General features: G+C 44.1%; 1 protein-coding gene across 4 annotated transcripts in view; it reads right to left on the bottom strand.

Moving 5' to 3' along the window:
- LOC124622274 (probable cytochrome P450 6a13) overlaps positions 1-27361 on the bottom strand; it is a 229452-nt gene that overhangs the window by 16586 nt on the left and 185505 nt on the right. For all 4 annotated transcript variants that reach the window (XM_047147938.1, XM_047147940.1, XM_047147937.1 and 1 more), the window contains exons 5-6: positions 24156-24363; positions 5749-5915 (exon numbers count right to left, since the gene is read on the bottom strand). In XM_047147938.1, the coding sequence (XP_047003894.1) occupies positions 5749-5915; positions 24156-24363 (375 nt within the window). The remainder of the gene's footprint in view (positions 1-5748; positions 5916-24155; positions 24364-27361) is intronic.

Genomic DNA, 27361 nt, shown 5'->3' with positions numbered 1-27361 from the left:
TCCTGGGAATTGTAGATTGAGCCTGTTCCATCCTTTGATAGCAGCATCCTGAGGTCATGCAATGTGTGAGGAGGGTTCCTGCGAAGATGGTCCCAAATACGATTCATGTCAGTAGACATCGCTGTCCGTTCCAATTAGCTGGTTCCTGCCTCCTGGAGGAAGGTGTTCAGGAGATGAGTACGGTGTTCTCGTGCATTATCGAATTCAATGACTGGTACATGGCTTGAAATGTTTATAGATATGGACAATAGGCTGAAGGATCTGTGTCAACACAGTACAGCCATCAAACTATCCTCAGTGGCGACGAGAGGCTTTGGATATCCACGTTAACCCAAAACATGACTGACCAACCTCCATAGTTAATTCATGGGGCTGAAAACCAGAGACGTGCATCGTTACATAGCCGCCTCCACTCTCATCTAGAATCAGATAAATCCTCTTCTTTGTTGGTGACGCGTACAAGAAGTCACTGATCCAAGTCCTCTTGCAGGTGATCCAGTGTGCACTGTGCCCGCATCACATTGCTGGGTGTTTTTTTACTGTTGAGTATACTGGACAATAAACGCCAAATTGATCGTGTTGAGGTGTTTGCGTACTGCCTAGGTCGGTACAGTTCTCATACCTTGTGGTTACTACACGCCACTCCCCCACCCCCTCTCCCCCACAGCTCTTGCAATGCCGAACGAATATGAAATGAGCTTGCCCCAGTTTGTGGGAGCGGTAAACGTTGACAGGCTAGTGGTAATTTAAACTGATAACCTATCCAGAATTTGATCATCTAAGGCATCAGCAATGTTCCTACTTGTAGGGAGCCGCACACTTGTTGGATAATGGGAAAGGTGAGAGGATATCACAACTCTTACAAGAGAGAGATAAGAAGTAACAAAAATATTTATATATTTTTTTAATTAGAATTTGGCAAAACACAATAATTCGCTGAGGGCAGGCATCAGTGATGTTACACAACGAAAAACGCCACAGAGCACATGTACTGAAACCGAGCACACAGAAAAAGCCGGGGAGTTGCCAAACACTTGAAAAGGCAGGGGCCGAAGCCTACCTGCTGAGACAATGGAGGTGCCATTGTCTTTCCGCCATCAGAGGTAACCTACTTTGGGTAAGTTCCAATTGTCGAAAAGGTGGTGCTACCTTTATTATCATACATTCAAAATGAAGAAAAACGGCCGTTTAAACCTGGAGTAGTTTTAAATGGTTGCTGTCTTTTTAAATAAGTTACCAACTCCTCCCGAAATGACGGCAACCGCACTCTGTTTTCAGATTTTGGTCCTTCAGTAGGTAAGGAATCTTTATGCAATGAAGTTTCTTTTTTTTTCTTGGAAATTTCGTTAAAGGTCTAAATCGTGATTAAATTTCCAAGGAATTTGAAATAAAAATGGTAGGGAGAACATGGATGCTTTGGTGGGTTTTTTATTACCAAAGATCCTGAACCTATCGTCTGACTGCTTAGAAAATTCTCGCCCCTGAGATAATAAAACCAACTTATAGTAACTTAAGACGAATGAGTGCAATACTCGTTGTCGTCACAGGATAACAAGTAAAAGCAAATCGTACTGATGCAGGACGAGCAAGTGGAATGCTCGTTGCTTTCACAAAACGGCGAGTAAATTATCCCTCTAGATGGCCACTGTGCACAACGGCAACACCAACACAGTGAAGTGAACCAACTGGATAGGTTGTATTTATTTCTACCCGGTCGGCTAATCAGAACAAGTTGTAGAACAAGTTGAAGGATCTTGAAATCTAAACCAAGAGTGAGACTCACAGTTATTTGTTTGTTCTACTGACTGAAATAAATCACAGTGACATTAACAGAGCAAAGGTCTATACGTCTCATCAGTCAAATTACAAAATGATGCTAACATTGTGGGGAGGTACAAAAAGTATGGATGACTGTATGGAATACGCGGAACAGAATCTACGTATCTGGGCAGCTCTTGAAATTACATTACAACAAGAAGACACAAATTACAACCAAAGTAAGCAACAATAGTTGCGTGGCAAAGTAAGCAAGTAATGAACTTCACAGAATATGGAACACACTGTCACAGCTACAACACTTACATTATCCTAAACACTTGTGTGCGCCAGTCAGCATGTGACAGCTGGCAAATATACAGGGTTATTACAAATGATTGAAGCGATTTCACAGCTCTACAATAACTTTATTATTTGAGATATTTTCACAATGCTTTGCACACACATACAAAAACTCAAAAAGTTTTTTTAGGCATTCACAAATGTTCGATATGTGCCTCTTTAGTGATTCGGCAGACATCAAGCCGATAATCAAGTTCCTCCCACAATCGGCGCAGCATGTCCCCATCAATGAGTTCGAAACCATCGTTGATGCGAGCTCGCAGTTCTGGCACGTTTCTTGGTAGAGGAGGTTTAAACACTGAATCTTTCACATAACCCCACAGAAAGAAATTGCATGGGGTTAAGTCGGGAGAGCGTGGAGGCCATAACATGAATTGCTGATCATGATCTCCACCACGACCGATCCATCGGTTTTCCAATCTCCTGTTTAAGAGATGCCGAACATCGTGATGGAAGTGCGGTGAAGCACCATTCTGTGGTACGTTTAGCTCCCTGCTTGCTTTATTCGTCGACTTCCGCGGGCTACGTGTGAAACTTGCCCGCACGCGTTCAACCGTTTCTTCGCTCACTACAGGCCGACCCGTTGATTTCCCCTTACAGAGGCATCCAAAATCTTTAAACTGCGCATACCATCGCCGAATGGAGTTAGCAGTTGGTGGATCTTTGTTGAACTTCGTCCCGAAGTGCCGTTGCACTGTTATGACTGACTGATGTGAGTGCATTTCAAGCACGACATACGCTTTCTCGGCTCCTGTCGCCATTTTGTCTCACTGCGCTCTCGAGCGCTCTGGCGGCAGAAACCTGAAGTGCGGCTTCAGCTGAACAAAACTTTATGAGTTTTTCTACGTATCTGTAGTGTGTCGTGACCATATGTCAATGAATGGAGCTACAGTGAATTTATGAAATTGCTTCAATCATTTGTAATAGCCCTGTAATCCTTTCTCTACGACGGCCTGGAGCAGAAAGCCCAGACTCCAAGTTCACAGCCCTACTTTCAAAGAACTGTGCGTGGAGGGAACGACTCGACACTGTTGCCAATGTGACGGGTGAGAAAATTTATAAAAAAGCAGGGGAAAGCGCACGTAAGTTTCCTCCTTTTGAATACAAGATGCACATTTCTAAACGTGAAGTTGGTACTTGGTTTTCATGATTGGTAGACTTTACGTTCCAAAAATACTGTCCAGAGCGATGTAGTAGTATTGCCTGATCCAAATTCTTAGAGTGAATGTAAGTGATTATCGCACACTGGTTGGACCACGCTGTTGCGTCTAGCTCTTTGAAGTACGCGCAGAAAGACGGGAACGCCATGCTCATTTATTCTCTTCGGACTGTGGTGCGGCCACAGCGTTCACTGACCACAGGAGTTGCGGGTCCCTGCCTGGCATTCGATAGCTGTGGATCAGGGCACTTCCCAGATTCCACGAAACTGCCCGTATCTCCAGAGAAGGCCCTGTTGGCGTAATTAAATACACAGACTGTCATCTGCCAACAAAAGAGGGCGCAGAGACGTTTCCGAGGTCACACCATCCCAGCGTGGCATGTGCAAAGCTGCCTTTCCAATATTCTCGCTAAAATAACTATGAAGTAGTGACAGAAAATGAATTAATATCTCATAGCGATATGAGATAGTAACGTTACAGCTCAGTACTTCCTATTCAGTTCCTATTTTGCTTGCGGCATTGTGTGGCCGTCCTCACAAGCGTCTCACCACTTGGCGGTTCTACACTACTGGCCATTAAAATTGTTACACCACGAAGGTGACGTGCTACAGACGCGAAATTTAACCGAGAGAAAGAAGATGCTGTGATATGCAAATGGCTAGCTTTTCAGAGCATTCACACAAGGCTGGCGCCGGTGGCGACACCTACAACGTGCTGACATGAGGAAAGTTTCCAACCGATTTCTCATACAAAAACAGCAGTAGACGGGCGTTGCCTGGTGAAACGTTGTTGTGATGCCTCGTGTAAGGAGGAGAAATGTGTACCATCACGTTTCCGATTTTGATAAAGGTCGGATTGCACCCTAACGCGATAGCGGTTTATCGTATCGCGACATTGCTGCACGCGTTGGTCGGGATCCAATGACTGTTAGCAGGATATGGAATCGGTGGGTTCAGGAGGATAATACGGAACGCCGTGCTGGATCCCAACCGCCTCGTATCACTAGCAGTCGAGATGATAGGCATCTTATCCGCATGGCTGTAACGGATCGTGCAGCCACGTCACGATCCCTAAGTTAACAGATGGGGACGTTTGCAAGACAATAACCATCTGCACGAACAGTTCGACGACGTTTGCATCAGCATGGACTATCAGCTCGGAGACCATGGCTGCGGTTACCCTTGACGCTGCATCACAGACAGGAGCGCCTGCGATGGTGTACTCAACGACGAACCTGGATGCACGAATGGCAAAACGTCATTTTTTCGGATGAATCCAGGTTCTGTTTACAGCATCATGATGGTCGCATCCGTGTTTGGCGACATCGCGGTGAACGCACATTGGAATCGTGTATTCGTCATCACCATACTGGCGTATCACCCGGCGTGATGGTATGGGGTGCCATTGGTTACACGTCTCGGTCACCTCTTGTTCGCATTGACGGCACTTTGAACAGTGGACGTTACATTTCAGATATGTTACGACCCGTGGCTCTGCCCTTCATTCGATCCCTGCGAAACCCTACGTTTCAGCAGGATAATAGACGACCGCATGTTGCAGGTCCTGTACGGGCCTTTCTGGATACCGAAAATGTTCGACTGCTGCCCTGGCCAGCACATTCTCCAGATCTGTCACCAATTGAGGTCTGTCAATGGTGGCCGAGCAACTGGCTCGTCATAATACGCCAGTCACTACTCTTGATGAACTGTGGTATCGTGCTGAAGTTGCATGGGCAGCTGTACCTGTACACGCCATCCAAGCTCTGTTTGAGTCAAGAGGTGGTTGTTCTGGGTACTGATTTCTCAGGATCTATGCACACACATTGCGTGAAAATATAATACATGTCAGTTCTAGTATAATATATTTGTCCAATGAATACCCGTTTATCATCTGCATTTCTTCTTGCTGTAGCAATTTCAATGGCCAATAGCGTAGAAAGGTGTGTTGTGTCTCCAAAACACCATTTCACTATTTTATTGCATTCTTTGTGGGATAGCTACAACCCATATTCTGCAGAATGGAGACATCAGCTGATTTATTGACTGCAAGGTCACCACTGTGAGACAGATCTTCAGTGGTTTGTCTCTTAAGATAGGGAATGAATTTTCGAATGATTTAACAGTGGTCTACGTCTATTTGGCGGGCGACTTTTTTGGTGACAACAAAGCCACATTATTTGATTCACTTTTGAAAACATCGTGCGCTTTATTGAATTGGTCTGAGAGTTTGGGTACGCATAGGTGGTCATACATGACGACATCTTACGGTGTAAATAGTATTGGGAAAGACGTCACCGATAAAAAAGACAAATGAAAATTATCCATATGGGTAGTGCAAAACACTTTAGATACATTTAGTAAGTTCCAGGAATGAGTTACGTAAAGCATAGCCTTGCCCTACTTCACAACCCGTGCGTGGTAAGCTGGTGCCACTGTACTTGAGGAAGACGTGTGCCCATGGCGTTACTCACATGTCTTGCTGGCGAGCTCCTGCCCCGCGCCGTCCAGGTAGCCCTTGGTCTTGAGGTCGACCAGCATCTGCAGGTAGTCGTTGCGGTAGACACCCTCGTGCTGCCGCCGCGCCACAGTCCGGGACACTACGTCACACAGGAAGTTGTGCACCTCCAACGGCAGAATCCTGCAGCACAACACACCAGGAATACTTGAGCAGTTCCGACATGAAACGAAGAACGTGATGTCGTGTCGCTGAATTTCACGTAACGTAGCTTTTTTGAGCAACAACAGATCAACGTCGGATTTTCTAAATGTGCTAGGGAGGTTAGGTTAGGTTAGTGTTGTTTAACGTCCCGTCGACAACGAGGTCATTAGAGACGGAGCGCTAGCTCGGGTTAGGGAAGGACGGGGAAGGAAATCGGCCGTGCCCTTTGAAAGGAACCATCCCGGCATTTGCCTGAAACGATTTAGGTGCTATGGAACTCGAACTTAAGCGGTGCAAGATCGTTTTCTACATTACTGATCGAACCAAGTAGACCTTACATCAGAAGACACCAATACCCCCTCCCCCATCACTGATTCCTTTAAGAATCAAGCTCTTATGTATTAAACAGCTATTTATATAATGAAATGATAGCCTACTAGTTGCATGTAAGAAATGTAATGTCTTGACTGGGTTTGGGCATTTAGTGCCAGTTTTCAAAAGGTTATGCCTATCACATTATTTGCGAATGTCAATAATTATGTGCATACAGCTCAATGCCATGGTCCTAAAAAATATATGCAGGAGCAATAAGTATTACTCATTGCTCCTGCATATATTTCATTATACACTGAAGAGCCAAAGAAAATGGTGCACCTGCCTAATATCGTGTAGGGCCACCGTGAGCACGCAGAAGTGGCGTAACACGACGTTACATGGACTCGACTAATGTCTGAAGTAGTGCTGGAGGGAACAGCCACCTCGAATCCTGCAGGGCTGTCCATAAATCCGTAAGAGTACGAGGGGCTGGAGATCTCTTCTGAACAGCACTTTGCAAGGCGTCCCAGATATGCTCAATAATGTTCATGTCTGAGGAGTTGGGTGGCCAGCGGAAGTGTTTAAACTTAGAAGAGTATTCCTGGAGCCACTCTGTAGTAAGTCTGAACGTGTGGGGGTGTCGCATTGTTCCGCTGGAATTGCACAAGTCCGTCGGAATACACAATAGACAAGAATGGATGCAGGTGATCAGACAGGATGCTTACGTACGTGTCACCTGAGAGTCGTATCTATCACTCCAACCGCACGCCCCACGCCGTTACAGAGCCACCGCCAGCTTGAACAGTCCCCTGCTGACATGCATGGTCCATGGATTCACAAGGTTCTCTCCGTACCCGTACTCGTCCATCCGATCGATGCCATTTGAAACGAGACTCGTCCTACCAGGCAAAATGTTTCCAGTCATGAACAGTCCAATGTTGGTGTTGACGGACACAGGCGAGGCGTAAAGCTTTGTGTCTTGCGTTCGTCGAGGGTACACGAGTGGGCTTTCGGCTCCGAAAGCTGATATCGATGATGTTTCGTCGAATGGTTCGCACGCTGACACTTGTTGATATCCCAGCAATGGAATCTGCAGCAATTTGTGGAAGGGTTGCACTTCTGTCACTTTGAACGATTGGCCCCGTTCCTGCAGGATCTGTCTCCGGCCACAGCGATGTCGCAGATTTGATGATTTGCCGGATTCCTGATATTCATGGTACACTTGGTTTGTTTGTGTTTTTTTTAACGTCCCGTCGACAACGAGGTCATTAGAGACGGAGCGGAAGCTCGGGTTAGGGGAGGATGGGGAAGGAAATCGGCCGTGCCCTTTCAAAGGAACCATCCCGGCATTTGCCTGAAACGATTTAGGGAAATCACGGAAAACCTAAATCAGGATGGCTGGAGACGGGATTGAACCGTCGTCCTCCAGAATGCGAGTCCAGTGTGCTAACCACTGCGCCACCTCGCTCGGTCATGGTACACTCATGAAGTAGTCGTATGGGATAATTCCCACTTCATCGCTACCTCGGAGTTGCTGTGTCCCTTCGCTCGTGCGCCAAGTATAACACAACATTAAAACGCACATTAATCTTGATAACCTGCCTTTATAGCAGCAGTAACCGATCTATCAACTGCGCCAGATGCTTGATGTCTTGTATAGGCGTTCCCGACCGCAGCGCCGTATTGTGCCTGTTCACAAATCTCTGTATTTGAATACGCATCCCTACACCAGTTTCTTTGGCGCTTCAGTGCATAATACTACAGTTGCTGAAGATGGACAGGATACTAAACAGCTAGTTAGCTAGTTCAGACGAATCTGAATGTTTGTGACGTGATATTTCCTGAACTATGTGTCATACAATAATATGCACAGCTTGACATTTGCTGCCGCCGAGCGGTTCTAGGCGTTACAATCTGGAACCGCGCTACCGCTACGGTCGGAGGTTTGAATCCTGCCTCGGGCATGGATGTGTGTGATGTCCTTAGGTTAGTTAGGTTTAAGTAGTTCTAAGTTCTAGGGGACTGATGACCTCAGAAGTTAAGTCCCACAGTGCTCAGAGCCATTTGAACCATTTTTGACATTTGCTAAGGAAGAATTGGGACTTGCTAAGAACAGCTGTCAATTGCTATGGAATAACCGACAATGGTTACGGAACAGACAACCAACGATAGTAAAAGGAGATGTAGAGGCGGAAGGTATTAACTGTATCGAATACAAATGTTCAAATGTGTGTGAAATCTTATGGGACTTAACTGCTGAGGTCATCAGTCTCTAAGCTTACACACTACTTAACCTAAATTATCCTAAGGACAAACACACACACACACACACACACACACACACACATGCCCGAGGGATGACTCGAGCCTACGCCGGGACCAGTTATATAGTCCATGACTGCTGCTCCAGAGACCGCTCGGCTAATCCCGCGCGGACACGTATTACAAAGTATTATTTTGTCCAAACCATCGATCGCTGCGCCTGGGCTCGGCTGTTGGGGAAACTAATTCGTAGTCTATGTTATATTAATGGCCGTTAGAAGTCAGTTGTCTTCTGTTTTTCTTGGTAACCGACATATGGTTAAAATGGCTACTCAGCAGCAGAAATCATTTTGTGTTCTCGACTTTGCGAAGTGCAATTCGGTGATTGTATGCATTCGACATTTGATACTGTACGATATCTGACGAAGGTTGTTGTGGAACTGAAGCCCGTCAAAGTGTTACTATTGTGATCACAGTGATGGCTGTTTCCAAAAAGGTCATTTCACGATTAAGAAAGACGCTGAAGGTGGAAACGATATGTATAAGCATTCTGGACATCGTTTGCGGCCCACAACACCGCTAGACGATCTATACGTAGCCATAGTGGTGAAAAGGAAAAGACATCTCAGTTGCAGACTGTGAAACCGCTCTCTGTACACCTGTCTCTATCCTAACCATATTGCGGCACTTAAATCAGGCTGGTTTGTATGCTTAGAAGCCTGTTAAATGTACCCAACTTCATACTAGCCACCGTCGAGAAAGAATTCGTTGGTGTAGGGAACATGCTGGTTACAGTCAGCAACCGTGGTCCAGAGTGATGTTATCCGACGAATCCTGCTTCACTGTGGCAAGTGATTCTGGCCACCAGTTAGTGTGGGCAGAGAGTGACAGAGAGAGAGAGAGAGAGAGAGAGAGAGAGAGAGAGAGAGAGGGAGGGAGGGAACACGTTACACGTCACAGAATGTTCATGAAAGTCGTCAATATGGTCTAGGTGTAATGGTGTGAGCAGACATTATATAAAATGGTCGAACACCGCTGCGTATCTTTGCGAGGGATGGCATTAGAGCTCACCGGTGTTGCATTCTGTTCATGTCGATCTGTTTAGGGGAGCAGTAGGTCCCGACTTTCTGTTTATGGACGACAATATCCTCCGAATCTGTGCGTTTTTCTTAAACTCACCGCTCGCAACCTGCGAGAGTATAATCATCCACATACTGGAAAGTGAAGATATTGAACTTATTGAACGGCTTGTATACTTTCCGGACCTAAACCCTATAGGGCGTGCCAGGGATGCTCTTTGCAGACGTGTTTCCCAACGAACACTCCTTCCCCGAAGCGTGCAAGAACTGAAAAAATGGTTCAAATGGCTCTGAGCACTATGGGACTCAACTACTGTGGTCATAAGTCCCCTAGAACTTAGAACTACTTAAACCTAACTAACCTAAGGACAGCACACAACACCCAGCCATCACGAGGCAGAGAAAATCCCTGACCCCGCCGGGAATCGAACCCGGGAACCCGGGCGTGGGAAGCGAGAACGCTACCGCACGACCACGAGATGCGGGCGCAAGAACTGAAAACCGCATTGAAGGAGGAATGGGACAATATCCCTCAAGTTCTCCTCAACAGTTTAGTAGCCACCAAGAAAAGAAGGAGCAAATTTTGCACTACTGACCGAGAAGGGTATATTCCTTTCTAGGAGCCTGATATCGACTTTTATATTGCGAGTCTGACCTGTGTCAAACATGAACTTTATTTCTGCCTGTTCTCCTTCTTTTCCATGTGGTTGCATCTGTACCATTTTCCTTGTAAATACGCTGTCCGTAAAATGCATTGCGAATAGAGTTTGTAGTAAAGCAGTAATAAATTAAAACGTCATGTCTGATACTACCGTTTTAATTCATGAATGGTGAAACTGTAGTAAGCAATAAACTTGGTTCCTTTCATTATACTTTGAGAAAAGGTCTTGAAAAGGTTTTAAACTATGTGTAAAGCTTGTTGGAAGTCACACTGGATGATTATTGTCTCAGCATCTCGGCAGCTTGCGAGCCGTGAGTTTAAGAGAAACACACAGGTTCTAACTATAATACTTGACTTATAGTGTTTAATCTTTAACATAAGTACACAGGGTGTTTCAAAAAGAATATACGTATTTCGAATGCATATATTTATTAAACTTTAAGACATACGAATATGAAACTTTTACACACATATTTACGAACCTCTGAAGTTCTGATTACAGATGTTCAACATGTCCTTCATCAGGGACACGAACAATATCACTTCGATACACAAATTCCTCCCATACACGGACAAGCATGTCCTTCATCACTGATGTTATAGGAGTATAGATCTGGTTCTTCAACTCTTCCACGTTCTGTGGGAGTGATGGTACATAAACGTTGTCTTTAACGAAACCCCACAGGAAGAAGTAAGACGGTGTCAAATCCGGTGACCTTGGAGCCCAGCTGAGACATGCTAAGTCGCCAGTTCCGTTACAAGCAATCCATCTGTTTTGTATAGTTTCATTCAGATATTCACGCACTTGGCGACTCCAGTGAGGAGGTACCCCGTCTTGTTATTGTAGGCAGTTTTAACTCCAGACTGCCAAGACGAGTTGATTTTGAAGGACTACGTTGGAAAGCAGTTTGAATTCGTGCAACATTTTCTTCAGGAACACGAGGGCGGCCAGGACTCTTTCTTTTACACACACATCCTGTATCTAGAAACTGTCAATAAAATCTGCGAATGTTCCACCCATTCGGAGGATCAGTTTGGTACCTCAACCTGAAACGTCTTTGCACTATAATCACCGAATTGCACTTCGCAATGTCGAGAACACAAAATGATTTCTGCTGCGGAGTAGCCATTTTAACCATATGTCTGTTTCCAAGAAAAACAGAAGACAACTGAATTCTAACGGCCATTAATATAACCTAGACTACGAATTAGTTTCCCCAACAGCCGAGCCCAGGCGCAGCGATCGATGGTTTGGACAAAATAATACTTTGTAATACGTATCCGCGCGGGATTAGCCGAGCGGTCTCAGGCGCTGCAGTCATGGACTGTACGGCTGGTCCCGGCGGAGGTTCCGAGTCCTCCCTCGGGCATGGGTGTGTGTGTTTGTCCTTAGGGTAATTTAGGTTAAGTAGTGTGTAAGCTTAGGGACTGGTGACGTTAGCAGTTAAGTCAAATGGTTCAAATGGCTCTGAGCACTATGGGACTCAACATCTTAGGTCATAAGTCCCCTAGAACTTAGAACTACTTAAACATAACCAACCTAAGGACAGCACACACACCCATGCCCGAGGCAGGATTCGAACCTGCGACCGTAGCAGTCCCGCGGTTCCGGACTGCAGCGCCAGAAGCGCTAGACCACCGCGGCCGGCGCAGTTAAGTCCCATAAGATTTCACACACATTTTAACATCTGAATTTTGTAATACGTATATTCTTTTTGAAACTCGCTGTATTATGAGATTTAAATTAGGTAGACAGTATCGGAACGCTGTGCATAAAAATGGGGTTCTTCCCGGTCTTATACTTCGCGTTCTATTGGTGATAGAAAGTTAAAGTCAATTGTTTTGGATAGCCCTTGGGATAGGGACCATTTGTATACCCAGCAGAAGGATCGTCTTGGTGTCACTATCCTTCAGTACAGGATCAAATTATGAAAATTATACAGTTCCTCCTGTCCAGATAAATGGAGCAAATCAGTTAGTTCTTTTTGTAATTGATGTCTACGTTAGGCCCTAGGGAGCTTATGGAGGCAACTTTAGTTCATGGGCGGTTCCTTAGTAAACGCCCACAAATTTTTTACAATTTTTTCTTACCAAAACTGAGTCGTGGATTCCAAGTCTGCTACGCACAACAGATGATTGACATTCTCATGATATTATTCTAAGATCATGATATCACACAACCTTGAAAATTTTCTTGATATTTTTATCCGTTTTCGACATACAGAGGTTCAAAGTTACCTTACTTCTTCCTCACCTAAAATACTCGGGTGAAATCCGGTGCGAGGCGTAATCTAAACGATAAGTAACAGTAGAAGATTGCTCACATTTTAACGTTATATTCTACAGGCATTTCTCTAGAAGTGCCATCTACCCGTTTTCAAAAATCTTTGCATGGCGACGACTTTGAATGTCGTGTACAGTTTTGCCACTGGGCACAAGAGAAATTACGGGACGATGACAGATTTTTTGCATGGGTTCTATTTAGCGACGAAGCATCATTCACCAACATCGGTGACGTAGACGGGCATAATATGCACTATTGGGCAACGGAAAATCCACGACGGCTGCGACAAGCGGAACATCAGCGACCTTGGCGGGTTAATGTATGGTGCGGCATTATGGGAGGAAGGATAATTGCCGGCCGCAGTGGCCTAGAGGTTTTAGCCGCTTAAGTCTGGAACCGCGCGACCGCTACGGGGACTAATGACCTCAGATGTTAAGTCCCATAGTGCTTAGAGGCATTTCAAGGATAATTGGCCCCCTTTTTATCGATAGCAATCTAAATGGTGCAATGTATGCTGATTTCCTTCGTAAAGTTTTACCGATGTTACTACAACATGTTTCACTGCGTGACAGAATGGCGATGTACTTCCAACACGATGGAAGCGGTATTGAATAGCATATTTCATGACAGGTGGATTGGTCGTCGAAGCACCATACCATGGCCTGCACGTTCACCGGATCTGACGTCCCCGGATTTCTTTCTGTGGGGAAAGTTGAAGGATATTTGCTATCGTGATCCACCGACAATACCTGACAACATGCGTCAGCGCATTGTCAATGCATGTGCCAACATTACGGGAGGCGAACTACTCGCTGTTGAGAGGAATGTCGTTACACGTATTGCCAAATGCATTGAGTTTGACGGACTTAATTTTGAGTATTTATCGCATTAATGTGGTATTTACAGGTCATCACGCTGTAACAGCTTGCGTTCTCAGAACTGATAAGTTCACAATCGTACGTGTGTCACATTGGAACAACCGAAATAAAATGTTCAAACGTACATACGTTCTGTATTTTAATTTAAAAAACCTACATGTTACCAGCTGTTCGTCTAAAATTGTGAGCCATATGTTTGTGACTATTACAGCACCATCTATCACAAAGCGAAAAAAGTGGTCCAACTAAAACGTCATATTGCTTTGCGTTCTACACGAATATGTAATAAAATGGGGGTTCCTATTTTTAAAAAACGCAGTTGATATCCGTTTGACCTATGGCAGCGCCATCTAGCGGGCCAACCATAGCGCCCTCTGGTTTCCCCCTTCAAGCTAGACAAGTTTCGTTCTTTGTAGTTATTTCGTCAATGGATCAACCTGTATAGGAAGCAAAGAGCTTGCAGCGGAAGTCATTTGGTCATTTACTTTACAGTATCGAAGACGATGTGCTCATAGTTATGAAGCTATGCATTTTGTAGTCGATGCTTACTTGACTTCTTTGCTTCGAATAATCGTTCCTAAAATATGGTTCAAATGCCTCTGAGCACTATGGGACTTAACATCTGAGGTCATCTGTCCCCTAGAAATTAGAACTACTTAAACCTAACTAACCTAAGGACATCACACACATCCACGCCCGCGGCAGGATTCGAACCTGCGACCGTAGCGGTCTCGCGGTTCCAGACTGAAGCGCCTAGAACCGCTCGGCCACACCGGCCGACGATCGTTCCTATCGTATCCCTGAATATCGATCATATCTCCTGGTATACCTAGTAGATCTTTCGGAAAACGCTACATTCAGTGGATTTTTACGAAGTGCGTTCACGTTCTACGTTTCATATACATTTTCCACAACAAAATTTGACACTACAGTCATTTCTCGACGTAATCTCTCTAAAGACGTATACACTATTCACATACGTCAGTGCCATGATTCCACGACACCTGCGAATGCTTTTTTAGGAATAATATGTTTCTGACAACTGGAAAATTGCTGATGCAGGAGTGGTAAGACTGGAGAGTGTGTGACCACGAAGCGAGTATTTCATCGGAAAAAGTCGGAAATTGCTAGGAGCCAGCTCAGGCGAGAAAGGAACATAAGATACCAATTCAAAGTTGTTTCCACGTAAAAAAAAATTCTTGTCTCGTGATCGACCGGTGCGCTGATGATGAATGATCTTGGTGAAAGAATACATGTGCAGGCTTTCACAGCCTTTTTTCTAGACATGATGGAAAGAGCTTGTTCAAAACATATTGATACCTTACACCCGTCACTGTAGTGCCCTTTGGTACACAACGAGTTAGGATCACGCCATCGCTGGTCCAAAAAGGGGCAGCCACTTTTTCAGCACTCGCCCTTAGTAGAAAGCCTTTGGTGGCATTGAGTTTGTATGCTTGCACTGTCATGACTGGCCCAGTCATCGTGTCAAAATCGCATAGCAAACTACCACGCCTGGAGCCTAGAGGTCGTTCGTCAGCACTCGTGATACCCACTTGGAGGACACTTTTCACACTTCCAGTTCCTCATGCAGGATTCTGTGTACAGATCCTAAGTAAATGCCGAATACAAAGGCGATATCTTTTACTGTCAACCGGCAATCCTCCAAAACAACGGGCTCCACTCTAGTGATGTTGTTGTCTGCCCAAGTGGTGCGAAGTGGAGATTGTTTTGGTTCGTTGTCCCACCATGTTCAGCTTCCTCTGGATTGTCGCAACCGCAAACTTCATTCTTCACATTCATGAGATCGTCACTACATGTCTCACCCAACCGACGTCGAGTTTCAATGGGCATCATACCACACAAGTGCACACGATTACTCGCGGTTCTTGTTGTGAAAACGTCGCCAATCAATAGTATCAAAATCACTCCTCACTCTCGCTGCATCTGCTAAAGTTTAATGTGCCATACAGTGCTTATCCCCCCCCCATGAACCATGGACCTTGCCGTTGGTGGGGAGGCTTGCTTGCCTCAGCGATACACATAGCCGTACCCTAGGTGCAACAACAACGGAGGGGTATCTGTTGAGAGGTCAGACAAACGTGTGGTTCCTGAAGAGGGGCAGCAGCCTTTTAAGTAGTAGCAAGGGCAACAGTCTGGATGATTGACTGATCTCGCCTTGTAACACTAACCAAAACGGCCTTGCTGTGCTGGTACTGCGAACAGCTGAAAGCAAGGGGAAACTACAGCCATAATTTTCCCCGAGGGCATGAAGCTTTACTGTATGGTTCAAAATGGTTCAAACGGCTCTAAGCACTATGAGACTTAACATCTGAGGTCATCAGTTCACCAGACTTAGAACTACTTAAACCTAACTAACCTAAGGACATCACACACATTCATGCCTGAGGCAGGATTCGAACCTGCGACCGTAGCAGCAGCGCGGTTCCGGACTGAAGCGCCTAGAACCGCTCGGCCACAGCGGCCGGCGCTGTATGGTTAAATGATGGTGGCGTCCTCTTGGGTAAAATATTCCGGAGGTAAAATAATCCCCCATTCGGATCTCCGGGTGGGGACTACTCAGGAGGAGGTCGTTATCAGGAGAAAGAAAACTGGCGTTCTACGGATCGGAGCGTGGAATGTCAGATCTCTTAATCGGGTAGGTGGGTTAGAACATTTAAAAAAGGAAATGGATTGGTTAAAGTTAGTTATAGTGGGAATTAGTGAAGTTCGGTGGCAAGAGGAACAAGACTTCTGGCCAGGTGAGCACAGGGTTATAAATACAAAATCAAATAGTGGTAACGAAGGAGTAGGTTTAATAATGAATAAAAAACATAGGAGTGCGGTTAAGCTACTACAAACAGCATAGTGAACGCATTATTGTGGCCAAGATAGACACGAAGCCCACGCCTACCACAGTAGTAAAAGTTCATATGCCAACCAGCTCCGCACATGACGAAGAGATTGATGAAAGGTATGATGAGATAAGTGAAATTATTCAGGTAGTGAAGGGAGACAAAAATTTAATAGTCATGGGTGACTTGAATTCGATAGTAGGAAAAGGAAGAGAAGGAAATGTGGAAGGTAAATATCGAATAGGAATAAGAAATGAAAGAGAAAGCCGTCTGGTAGAATTTTGCACAGAGCATAACTTAATCAGAATCATGAAAGAAGATTGTATACATCTGGGAGTCCTGGAGATACTTGGAGGTTTCAGGTAGTTTATATAATGGTAAGACAGAGATTTAGGAACCAGGTTTTAAATTGTAAGATATTTCCAGGGGCAGATGGGGTCTCTGACCACAATCTGTTGGTTATGAATTGTAGATTAAAACTGAAGAAACTGTAAAAAGATCGGAATTTAAGGAGTTGGGACCTGGATAAACTGACAGAACCAGAGGTTGTAGAGAGTTTCAGGGAGAGCATTAGGGAACAATTGACAGGAATGGGGGAAAGAAATACAGTAGAAGAAGAACGGGTAGCTTTGAGGGATGAAATAGGCAGCAGAGGATCAAGTAGATAAAAAGACGAGGGCTAGTAGAAATCCTTGGGTAACAGAAGATACATTGGATTTAAATGATGAAAGGCGAAAATATAAAAATGCAGTAAATGAGGCAGGCAAAAAGGAATACAGACCTCTCAAAAATGAGATAGGTAGGAAGTGCAAAATGGCTAAGCAGAAATGACTAGAGGACAAATGTAAGGATGTAGAGGCTTGTCTCACTAGGGGTAAGATAGATACTGCCTACAGGAAAATTAAAGAGATCTTTGGAGAAAAGAGAACCACTTGGATGAGTATCAAGAGCGTAGATGGAAACTCAGTTCCAAGCAAACAAGGGTAAGCACAAAGGTGGAAGGAGTATATAGAGGGTCTATACAAGGACGATGTACTTGAGGACAATATTATAGAAACGGAAGAGGATGTAGATGAAGATGAAATGGGAGACATGATGCGGCTTGAAGAGTTTGACAGAGCACTGAAAGACCTAAGTCGAAACAAGGCCCCAGGAGTAGACAACTTTCCATTAGAACTACCGACAGCCTTGGGAGAGCCACCCCTGACCAGACTCTATCATCTGGTGAGCAAAGATGTATGAGACACACTGACCATACGAACTATCTTAGAGGATAGATTCAGGACAGGCAAACCTACGTTTCTAGCATTTGTAGACTTAAAGAAGCTTTTGACAGTGTTGACTAGACTACTCTCTTACAAATTCTGGACGTGGCAGGGGTAATATACAGGGAGCGAAAGGCTAGTTACAATTTGTACAGAAACCAGATGGTAGTTATAAGAGTCGAGGGGCACTAAAGGGAATTAATGGTTGAGAAGGGAGTGAGACAGGGTTTTAGCCTATCCCCGATGTTATTCAATCTGTATATTGAGCAAGGAGTAAAGGGAACAAAAGAAAAATTCGGAGTAGCTATTAAAATCCATGGAGAAGAAATAAAAACTTTAAGGTTTGCCGATGACACTGTAATTCTGTCAGAGACAACAAAGGACCTGGAAGAGCAGTTGAACGGAATGAACAGTGTCTTGAAAGGAAGATATAAGATGAACATCAACAAAAGCGAAACGAGGATAATGGAATGTATTCGAATTAAATCGGGTGATGCTGAGGGAATTGGACAGGCCGGTCGGAGTGGCCGTGCGTTTCTAGGCTCTTCAGTCTGGAACCGTGTGACCGCTTCGGTCGCATGTTCGAATCCTGCCTCGGGCATGGATGTGTGTGATGTCCTTAGGTTAGTTAGGTTTAAGTAGTTCTAAGTTCTAGGGGACTGATGACCACAGCAGTTAAGTCCCATAGTGCTCAGAGCCATTTGAACCATTTTTTTGGAATTAGACGCTTAAAGTAGTAAATAAGTTTTGCTATTTGGGGAGCAAAATAACTGATGATGGTCGAAGTAGAGAGGATTTAAAATGTAGACTGGCAATGGCGAGGAAAGCGTTTCTGAGGAAGAGAAATTTGTTAACATCGAGTATAGATTTAAGTGTCAGGAAGTCGTTTCTGAAAGTATTCGTATGGAGTGTAGCCATGTATGGAAGTGAAACATGGACGATAAATAGGTTTGACCAGAAGAGAATAGAAGCTTTCGAAATGTGGTGCTACAGAAGAATGCTGAAGATTAGAGCGGTAGATCACGTTACTAATGAGGAGGTACTGAATAGGATTGGGGAGAAGAGAAATTTGTGGCACAACTTGACTAGAAAAAGGGATCAGTTGGTGGGACATGTTCTGAGGCATCAAGGGATCACCAATTTAGTTTTGGAAGGCAGCGGGGAGGGTAAAAATCGTAGAGGGAGACCAAGAGATGAATACACTAAGCAGATTCAGAAGGATGTAGGTTGCAGTAGGTACTGGGAGATGAAGAACCTTGCTCAGGATAGAGTAGCATGGAGAGCTGCACCAAACCAGTCTCTGGACTGAAGACCACAGCTACAACAACAACAGAGTTTATGTCTCTATATGCTTCCAGACCTGAGGGAAAAAACTCGGAAACCTCAGAGCTTCAAAACACCAGCATTATATGATACAAGAACGTGCTTATGCTAGACAATATCACGTTAAACGTCTGTCTAAAGCTCAGTGATTTTATTATGATATTTGAATAACTTGTTGGAAAGAGACAAATTAGTGATTGAAAGTTCTGCCGTATCCCTGACTGCAGTGGTATCGTTTGGAATAACTCTCCCCCTGAACTTTTGCTTAACCAATCGCTGTGTGGATCTCCACTTGATATTTAGATATGAAGATTTCGTTTCAAATGAACGTGGAAGGTTTAGAGAGCAACAAAATAAATGTACAAGCATTTACCAAGTCGGTAATTATGTTTTACTGTTATCCAGATTTAGGTACTCGTGTTTGACGGTTCCTCAATATTATTCGGTGTTTTCTCCGTCCTTCTCAAACAATACCTAAAAATTAACTCAGCTAATTAAAGCGTGTATATTTTTGCAATCAGCATCTGTGTGACTACCGTGCCAGATGAATACAAATTCTGTTGGTCTCAGGTCACGGTGGGAAGCATCATAGCTTCCGTAAAAGTTCATTCTAAAGGAGCCGAGAATCAAAAATGGTAATTTTTTTATATAAACGATTCGGTGATTACCAGAACGTGTCGGACAGACGAACGCAGTTTGGCATCAAATACACAAAAGTTCTTGCATTTTAAACATTTGATAACCATATACTCAACACTTTTCGAAGACAGATTTCTTTTAGACCAAAAGGTAAATATATTTCAGTCCTATATGCGACTCATCTTTTGATATTAGTGATCAGGGTGTACATGTCACTACAAAGGAGCTGCAAGAGAAATGCCGAGCGCTGGAGGGAAGTGCTATTTTAAACTGAAACCTTCGCTCACACTTTTTCTTAGTATTAAGTGGAGAACCTCGAACCCGCACACGCATGATGACCATTCAAAAATATCTATTGCAATCTCTGAGTTGCTTAGTATGTAAAACGAATTTCGTTGAAAATGTAGCGATTTATTCCCGCCTGGTTTGTTAACCATCTGTAACTTTCAAAGAAGTGTCATGAGTGGCGAATTTTGAATAAAACCTACATGTTTCTCTTGTTGCCATGTTACAATATCCTTCTTTTGCCAAAACGCAGCTACGTTTACACAGTCTCACCTCACTAACGTGTTGTACAGACACAATTGTGACAGAATTCTGAAACTGTGCTTTATTAAGTTTATTGAGTGAGGAACTGAGGAAACGCTAAGTCAGTATCTGATGAAAAAGAACATCCTCGGTACAAATTAAACGTGTAAGTCGTCACCTGCGTTGTTCCAAAACCCATAGCATTCCTCATTTCAACAGACATCGATGGCCCTTCATCGCCTTTTATCGAAAAACTCAGTGGTTGGTGGAGTAACACGGTAGATAATTAAGTTTTTCGTGATAATTATATGGCAAAATACTCTCCTATTTGCATGCTATCATTTGCTAAAATCTCATTTCGATATCTCAAACCGTTCTTGAAATATTAGAAATGCGTTGACTAATTCACTCTGGCTTTATCAATGGCAAATCGCAAATGAGTGTTCTACATCAAATCAGTTATCTCGAGATTGGCGACAGACAGAGATCTCCATCCAATTCTAAAGAAGAATTCAATATGTTAGCTGAATTTCATACGCAGCAACATATTATGTAACATGCACCAAGCACAAAATCATGGCGACCCCTATTTTTCATTGTACACTTTTTTAGAATTTCGCGCAGTATCTTACTTCCACAGAAATATCACAACTATGACCACAAACGAAATGATGGGCCCATCATCATCAACCTGACATACAAAGCTATAAGTAAGACAAAAATGAATTTTTTTTACTGATTAGTTTCTGTAAAATCGTTCGAGAAAGATTGCAGGGCGTGCCCCGATTCTGTCATTGCCGACAGGCCGAAAGGTAGCAAACACTCACGCCATTCGCTTCTGAACAAACGAATGAACTCGCCCAGCGCCTTTGACGAAAACTGGCCACTGCGCAGACCCAACCTTTGGTGCGCCGACGATGACAGAGAAACCAAGTGTTCCAGGCTCTGTTAGCTGGAGTCATGTGTAAGACATGAACGGGTTAGCTCGTTGTTAGTAGCACTACACGTTACGGTGTTGGCAATGCTGAATGAATAAGTTTATCGATGTACAGTCACTCATGGACATGTGTCTGCTACGGCTATGGCGGGCGTGTACGTTTCAGCAGCCGCTTGTCGAGCTAAAATTTGGCAAATGCCAACATATTGTAAAAAAGAACTTGCAGTGTCTCTTAGTAGATAAATTTTGGCGAAGTGTTTCATCTTATTTGGTCACCAAGTATGTAAATACTAACGTACCGTGACTTTGCGCACAATGCAGAGCAGATTGCGTAAAAATGGAGTTATTTTAATATGGATTGTGTACAAACTTTTGTTGTCTGTTTCAACATTGTTAATTGCTTGAATAGCGTGTGATTCTATGGTGGAACATTTATTTAGAGGCCTATTCAGAAAGTAAGGCCAGATCGGTCGCGAAATGGAAACCAATGAGAAAATCAAATGTGTTTTATCTGCAACAGTTAGCTGCACCTTCCGGCTGCGTCTCTACATAGTCACCGCTTCGACACAGACCTTTGTTGTAGCATTGTAGCAACTTTCCAACGTCTGTCCCTGGTAGCTGAATGGTCAACATGACGGATTGTCAATCCTCTGGGCCCGGGCTCGATTCCCGGCTGGGTCGGGAAATTTTCTCCGCCCAGGGACTGGGTGTTGTGCTGTCATCATCATCCTATCATCCTCATCGACTGCAGGTCGCCGAAGTGGCGTCAAATTGATAGATCGGCAACCGGCTACCGGCCTGCCCGACGGGGGGCCCTAGTCATACGATTAAATAAAAAAATAAAAAATAAGCAACTTTCCAATACACTCGACATAGAAGACAGTCGTCTCTGTTCTCCGCCAGTTATCTACGCTGGTCTATAGCTCGTTGTCTGTGCCAGAATGCGGATCAAGTGAACAGAGATGAAACTCAGGGGGAGCCAATTACGGGCTGTATTGTGGGTGATAAAGCACTTCCGATCGAAAACGCTGCATGAGCATCTTCATTGCTCCAGCAGAACGCGGCCGAGAATTGTCGTGAAGAAGGAAGCGCACGACAGTTATGCTGGCTGCATGACATCAGGTGATATCTCTTTCCAGGCCCTCATACCTGGCAGAGACATTATTTTGTAGGCACCTTTACGTGCTTACTGTGCGCTCAGAGCTGAAAAGAAGGATGTGACCCAATCGACGGGCATACTACTGTCAAAGACATGTGTCCAAGCTTCTTCGGATTTTCATTGTGGTTTCCATTTTGCGCCCAATCGGACCTTACTTTCCGAACAGCCCTCGTATATCAGTTTTAAGGGGTTTACAGTTTTAACTGGTAATTTATTTCATTTAAGTACAGCTGTTGGCAGACCTGAACATTAAATTGGACTTCTCAGTCGGTAGTTAGAGAGCCATAGCTAACTCACAAGTAACTTTCATTACAGCCTCACGTCAAGAGAACAGTCAACGTGGCCTAATTGCCGTCACTGCACTGGAACATCTATCGAGACACCTCGGTGGTGGACAGTTAGAACTTTTGTGTTTACTGCCTTGACTCAGTAGAATACAGCTATGGACCCTCGCATGCGCTGTCTTGACCTGGTAGATTACAGCTATGGCACCTCACATGCTATAGAATCAAAGTACAAATTTGAACAGGCGAGTGTTGGGTTGGGTTGTTTGGGGGAAGAGACCAAACAGCGACGTCATCGGTCTCATTGGGTTAGGGAAGGATGGGGAAGGAAGTCGGCCATGCCCTTTCAAAGGAACTGTGGTGTGCGTACTGTAAGACCTTCGGCACACACACCATCAGATTATTTTACTTGTCGCTCTAATGAAGTAGGCGAGCGTCAGCAATATGTCTCGTGGTCTTATTGTGGCGTGTTTATCTTCTGCTGTTAGGTCAGACGACAGAAATGCCACTTGCACGCTTAGAGTAGCAGATTGACGGTGACCAACTTTAAACTGAACTTAATTAATTTTCACACATATTTATTAAAATAATAAAAATCATAGATATTACGTAACTTGATTCTGGATGCTGTTTACAATTGACAATCTGAAGTTTCTTTGGTCTTGGTACGTTAATCTTATTCTCACATATCTCTGATACTTGACAAAGTGTCTATACATTTCTCTTCATGGCTATGTACAGGAATACGATAATCTTATTTGGCGCAGACTGAAACTTGACTGTAGGCTGGTACAGACTAATGCAGACTGATGCAGACTGGTGCAGACCGACTAATCGGTGGTCTGTACACTCGTTATGATACCTCGCGCGTTCAGGTATCACTGCGCAAGTGTGATCCACGAGGAGAAAAGGTTCTACGTTAGCAGCAATCTCATTGGCTGCGTTACATATTAATACGCGGATCGGCGGAAGCAGAATTTGGTCCATCTCTAAGACAGCGCCATCTCGTAGTGCGGAGACAGACGAGCGCTGCGCCTGCGCTGTTGTGCTTAGTGGGGCGCGCTCTAGTGGGAAAGTTGTGTACGTGCTGACTATGCGGAACTATGTACACAACAGGAACCATCCCAGCACTTGCCTGGAGGGATTTAGGGAAATCACGGAAAACCTAAATCAGGATGGCCGGACGCGGGATTGAACCGTGCCGGCCGTGGTGGCCGAGCGGGTCTAGGCGCTTCAGTCTGGAGCCGCGCGACCGCTATGGTCGCAGGTTCGAATCCTACCTCGGGCATGGATGTGTGTGATGTCCTTAGGTTAGTTAGGTTTAAGTAGTTCTAAGTTCTAGGGGACTGATGGCCTCAGAAGTTAAGTCCCATAGAGCCATCTTTGATTGAACCGTCGTCCCCCCGAATGCGAGTCCAGTGTGCTAACCACTGCGTCACCTCGCTCGGTAACACACGAATGCAATCGATAACAATATCGAGGAGAGAATACGCAGGAACGACGCTAGGACACTGATTGCGAAGGACATTGCCACTTGTTTGCGTCAGGTTGCAGAGGTTGATTAGTTTCCGAAACAATTAGTGACTGCCTTTGCTGTATTGTACCCGCTATATTAATCTCATACCTATTAGCAATTGAAATTTTACAGTAATTTTGTCAGATAAGAAAGTTCTGCCGACGAACGGATGACGACTTCATGTCAATAAGTATGGCAGAAAACCGAACTGGGGGAAAAAAACTGCAGATAACTTACCTGAGACGGAACAGACTTCCCAGGAAAGGGAACACGGTGGCCAGGCTGAAGGACACGGCACTCAGCGTCTCCGGGGCGAGTATCTTGCGGAGCTCGGCCAGCATGTCGGACCTGGAGTCGTCGAGCGCGCCCCCCCGGATGCCCATGGCGCACGAGGACACCACGTCGGTCGTGTAGCGCATGCACAGCTCCCGTGCCTCGAGCTCTCCTGGAAGCAGAGTGAGCAAGTTGCACGGAACGTGAATAACGTGTTGTGTGAAACCTCCTCTGCACAGGAGAAATAGCTGGTTTGTCATTAATAAAGGAATGGTGCCATATAACTCCAGCATTATTGTCCTCGAAAGACTTCGAAGTTTTTTTTTTCTTCTTCTATAGCTGTTTGCCTTTTCTGCTCGTCCTTATGTATCACAACAGTGGAGTATCAATAGCTTACACCTGAACAATTTCACAAAAAACTTCTGTATGAATATTTCAATGTGCATGTTTCACTTGCAGTTCTTTCATATTTATTTACTTAGACTAAATGAGTATAATAAAATGAAATAAAAATAAAATAAAAATAGACTAAAATTAACAACGGAAAATTAAAGGAAAATAATGTTTCTTGTGATATGATTGTCCAGTTTAGACTTCTATGGCTTTTCAATTAGTAGACAGATATTAATACTTTGTTTCTCATTTGTGTGGAGAAGTGCATAAGTGGACGTGGCCATAGTATAGTTTTCGACAGTAGAGATATGAATTGTGCATATTTACGAACTACATTTTAATTGGTTGGGTTGTGTGGGGAAGGAAACCAGACAGCGGGGTCATCGGTCTTATCGGATTAGGGAAGGGCGGGGAAGGAAATCGGCCGTGCCCTTTCAAAGGAACCATCCCGGCATTTGCCTGCAGGGATTTAGGGTACATTTTAATGTTTCCGTCCGCGGTGGCCGAGCGGTTCTAGGCGCTTCAGTCCGGAACCGCGCGACTGCTACGGTCGCAGGTTCGAATCCTGCCTTGGGCATGGATGTGTGTGATGTCCTTAGGTTAGTTAGGTTTAAGTAGTTCTAAGTTCTAGGGGACTGATGACCTGAGATGTGAAGTCCCATAGTGCTCAGAGCCATTTGAACCATTTTTTTTAATGTTTCCGTCGTGATCTATGGGACAGCTTCTTTGATTATCACCCAGAACGTCCTTGATCTCCGTTTCGATTCCGCCAACAGTTTAAATTTTGAATTAAAAAATCAACAGTAATGGCAGCTGATGACATCCGCTGTAAGGAGTCACCCATATTCTGCGTATGGCGCTGTCAAAGGGAGCTGAGGATAGGACAAGTGCTCAGGGCGCCCTCTTATCCTTGGGATTGGGAAACTCATTCTAAAATTGGAAGAACAAGCAATGATGAACAGCATGAGGATGGGGGAGGTGGTAGAAACCACTGCATTAAATACACACGTGATGTGTAGCGACAGGATATGTGGCCTGCAATTTAAAGAAAGCATCATGGGGATCTTTCCATTGGCAAAATATTCCGGATTGGCCTCCCATTAGGATCTCCAGCGGGGAACTACCAAGAGGGAGGTAACAATGAGAAAAAGAAAGAATCATCAACAAAAGGGTAACATTCTAAGAGACACAGCGTGAACTGTCAAAAGTCTGAATGTGGTAGAGAAATTACAAAATCTGAAAGAGAAAAATGCAAGAGCTCAACTGTCATGTAGTGGGGATCAATGAAGAAACAGAAAGAAGATAAGGATTGCAGGTCAGAAGAATACTGGGTAATGTCAACAGCAGCAGAAGATGGTGTAATGGGAGTAAATTTTGCTATCAACAAGAACTTAGGGCTGACAGTCAACCGCTGTGAACATTTCAGCAACAGGACTATTCTCTTTAGAATCGCCAGAATCTCAACCACAACATCAATAGCTCAGGTATAAAAGCCGACCTCTCAAGCGGAAGATTAAATGATGGAGAAAATTTATGAAGACATTGAATGGGTAACTCGTATGTGAAAGGAGGTGAAAATCTAATAATCATGTGGGACTGGAACACTGAATTAGGGAAAGGAACAGAAGATACAGTTATGGAAGATTATGGACATAGTAATAAGAAGGAAAGAGGAGAAAGACTCACAGAGCTCTGCAATAAATTTCAACTTATAATAGCGAATATCAAGAGGAAGAGATATATTTGGAACAACAGAAGATACCAACTGCAGCACATTTTCGTAAGACAGATTCCAAAATCAGAGACTGGTTTGTAAAATGCACCTGGGAGTACATATAGACTCAGAAAAAAATTAGCATCGATGCCTAGAGTGAAATGAGGTTTAAGAGAAACGCCAGGAAAAGTCAGTGTTTAAATAAATGCAACACTGAAGAACTGAGAATTGACGACGCACATTAGAAGACCTGTGACGCCGTAGACTCTGCGATAATATCACAGCAGACATTTCTGTAGAACTCGAATGGACATCTCTAGAAAGAGCCTTCACACAAGTTGGACACACAAATATACTTAGTTACCTTGGGTAATAGGAGACGTACTTCAACTGATCAACGAAAGAAGTTAAAAATTGTTCAGGAATGACAGGCACAAGGTAATATATATCATACAGACATAAAATAAATAAGAAGTGCAGGGAAGCCATGGCGAAGTAGCTGCAGTAGAAATGTGAAAAAATCGAAAAGGAAATGGTTATTGGAAGGGCAGAATCGCCATATAGAAAAACCAAAAGAACGTTCGGTGAAATAAAAAGTAAAGGACTCAACATTAAGACTGGTTCAGGAATTCCACTCTTAAATGTAGAGGAGAAGACTGACATGTGAAAAGTGTACACTGAAGGTCTCTACGAGATGCAGGAACTGTCTACTGATGTGACAAAAGATGAAATAAGGAGTCGTTTTGGAATACATAGGAGCTCCAGTGTTAAAGTCATAGTTTCACTGACCTTTGGTAGACTTGCGATGAAGTAAATTAAACTGAAGAGTTTACATTCCTTCGGAACTTCTAAAACTCACTGGGGCAGGTAACAACAAAACGACCGTTCAAGTTTATACGCAGAGTCTATGAGCCTGGAGGCATACCATCAGACTTTCGGAAAGATCTCAGCCAAACAATCTCGAAGACAGCAAGGGCAGGCAAATGCGAGAACTGTTGTATAATCAGGTTAACAACTCATGCATCCAAGTAGCCGGAAAGAATAATATACATAACAATGGGAA

Source organism: Schistocerca americana, chromosome 7 (genome assembly GCF_021461395.2).
Source record: "Schistocerca americana isolate TAMUIC-IGC-003095 chromosome 7, iqSchAmer2.1, whole genome shotgun sequence".
Classification (NCBI taxonomy): domain Eukaryota; kingdom Metazoa; phylum Arthropoda; class Insecta; order Orthoptera; family Acrididae; genus Schistocerca; species Schistocerca americana.
Note: the sequence above shows the minus strand (reverse complement) of the source record. Positions and strands in the feature narration are given on the sequence as shown.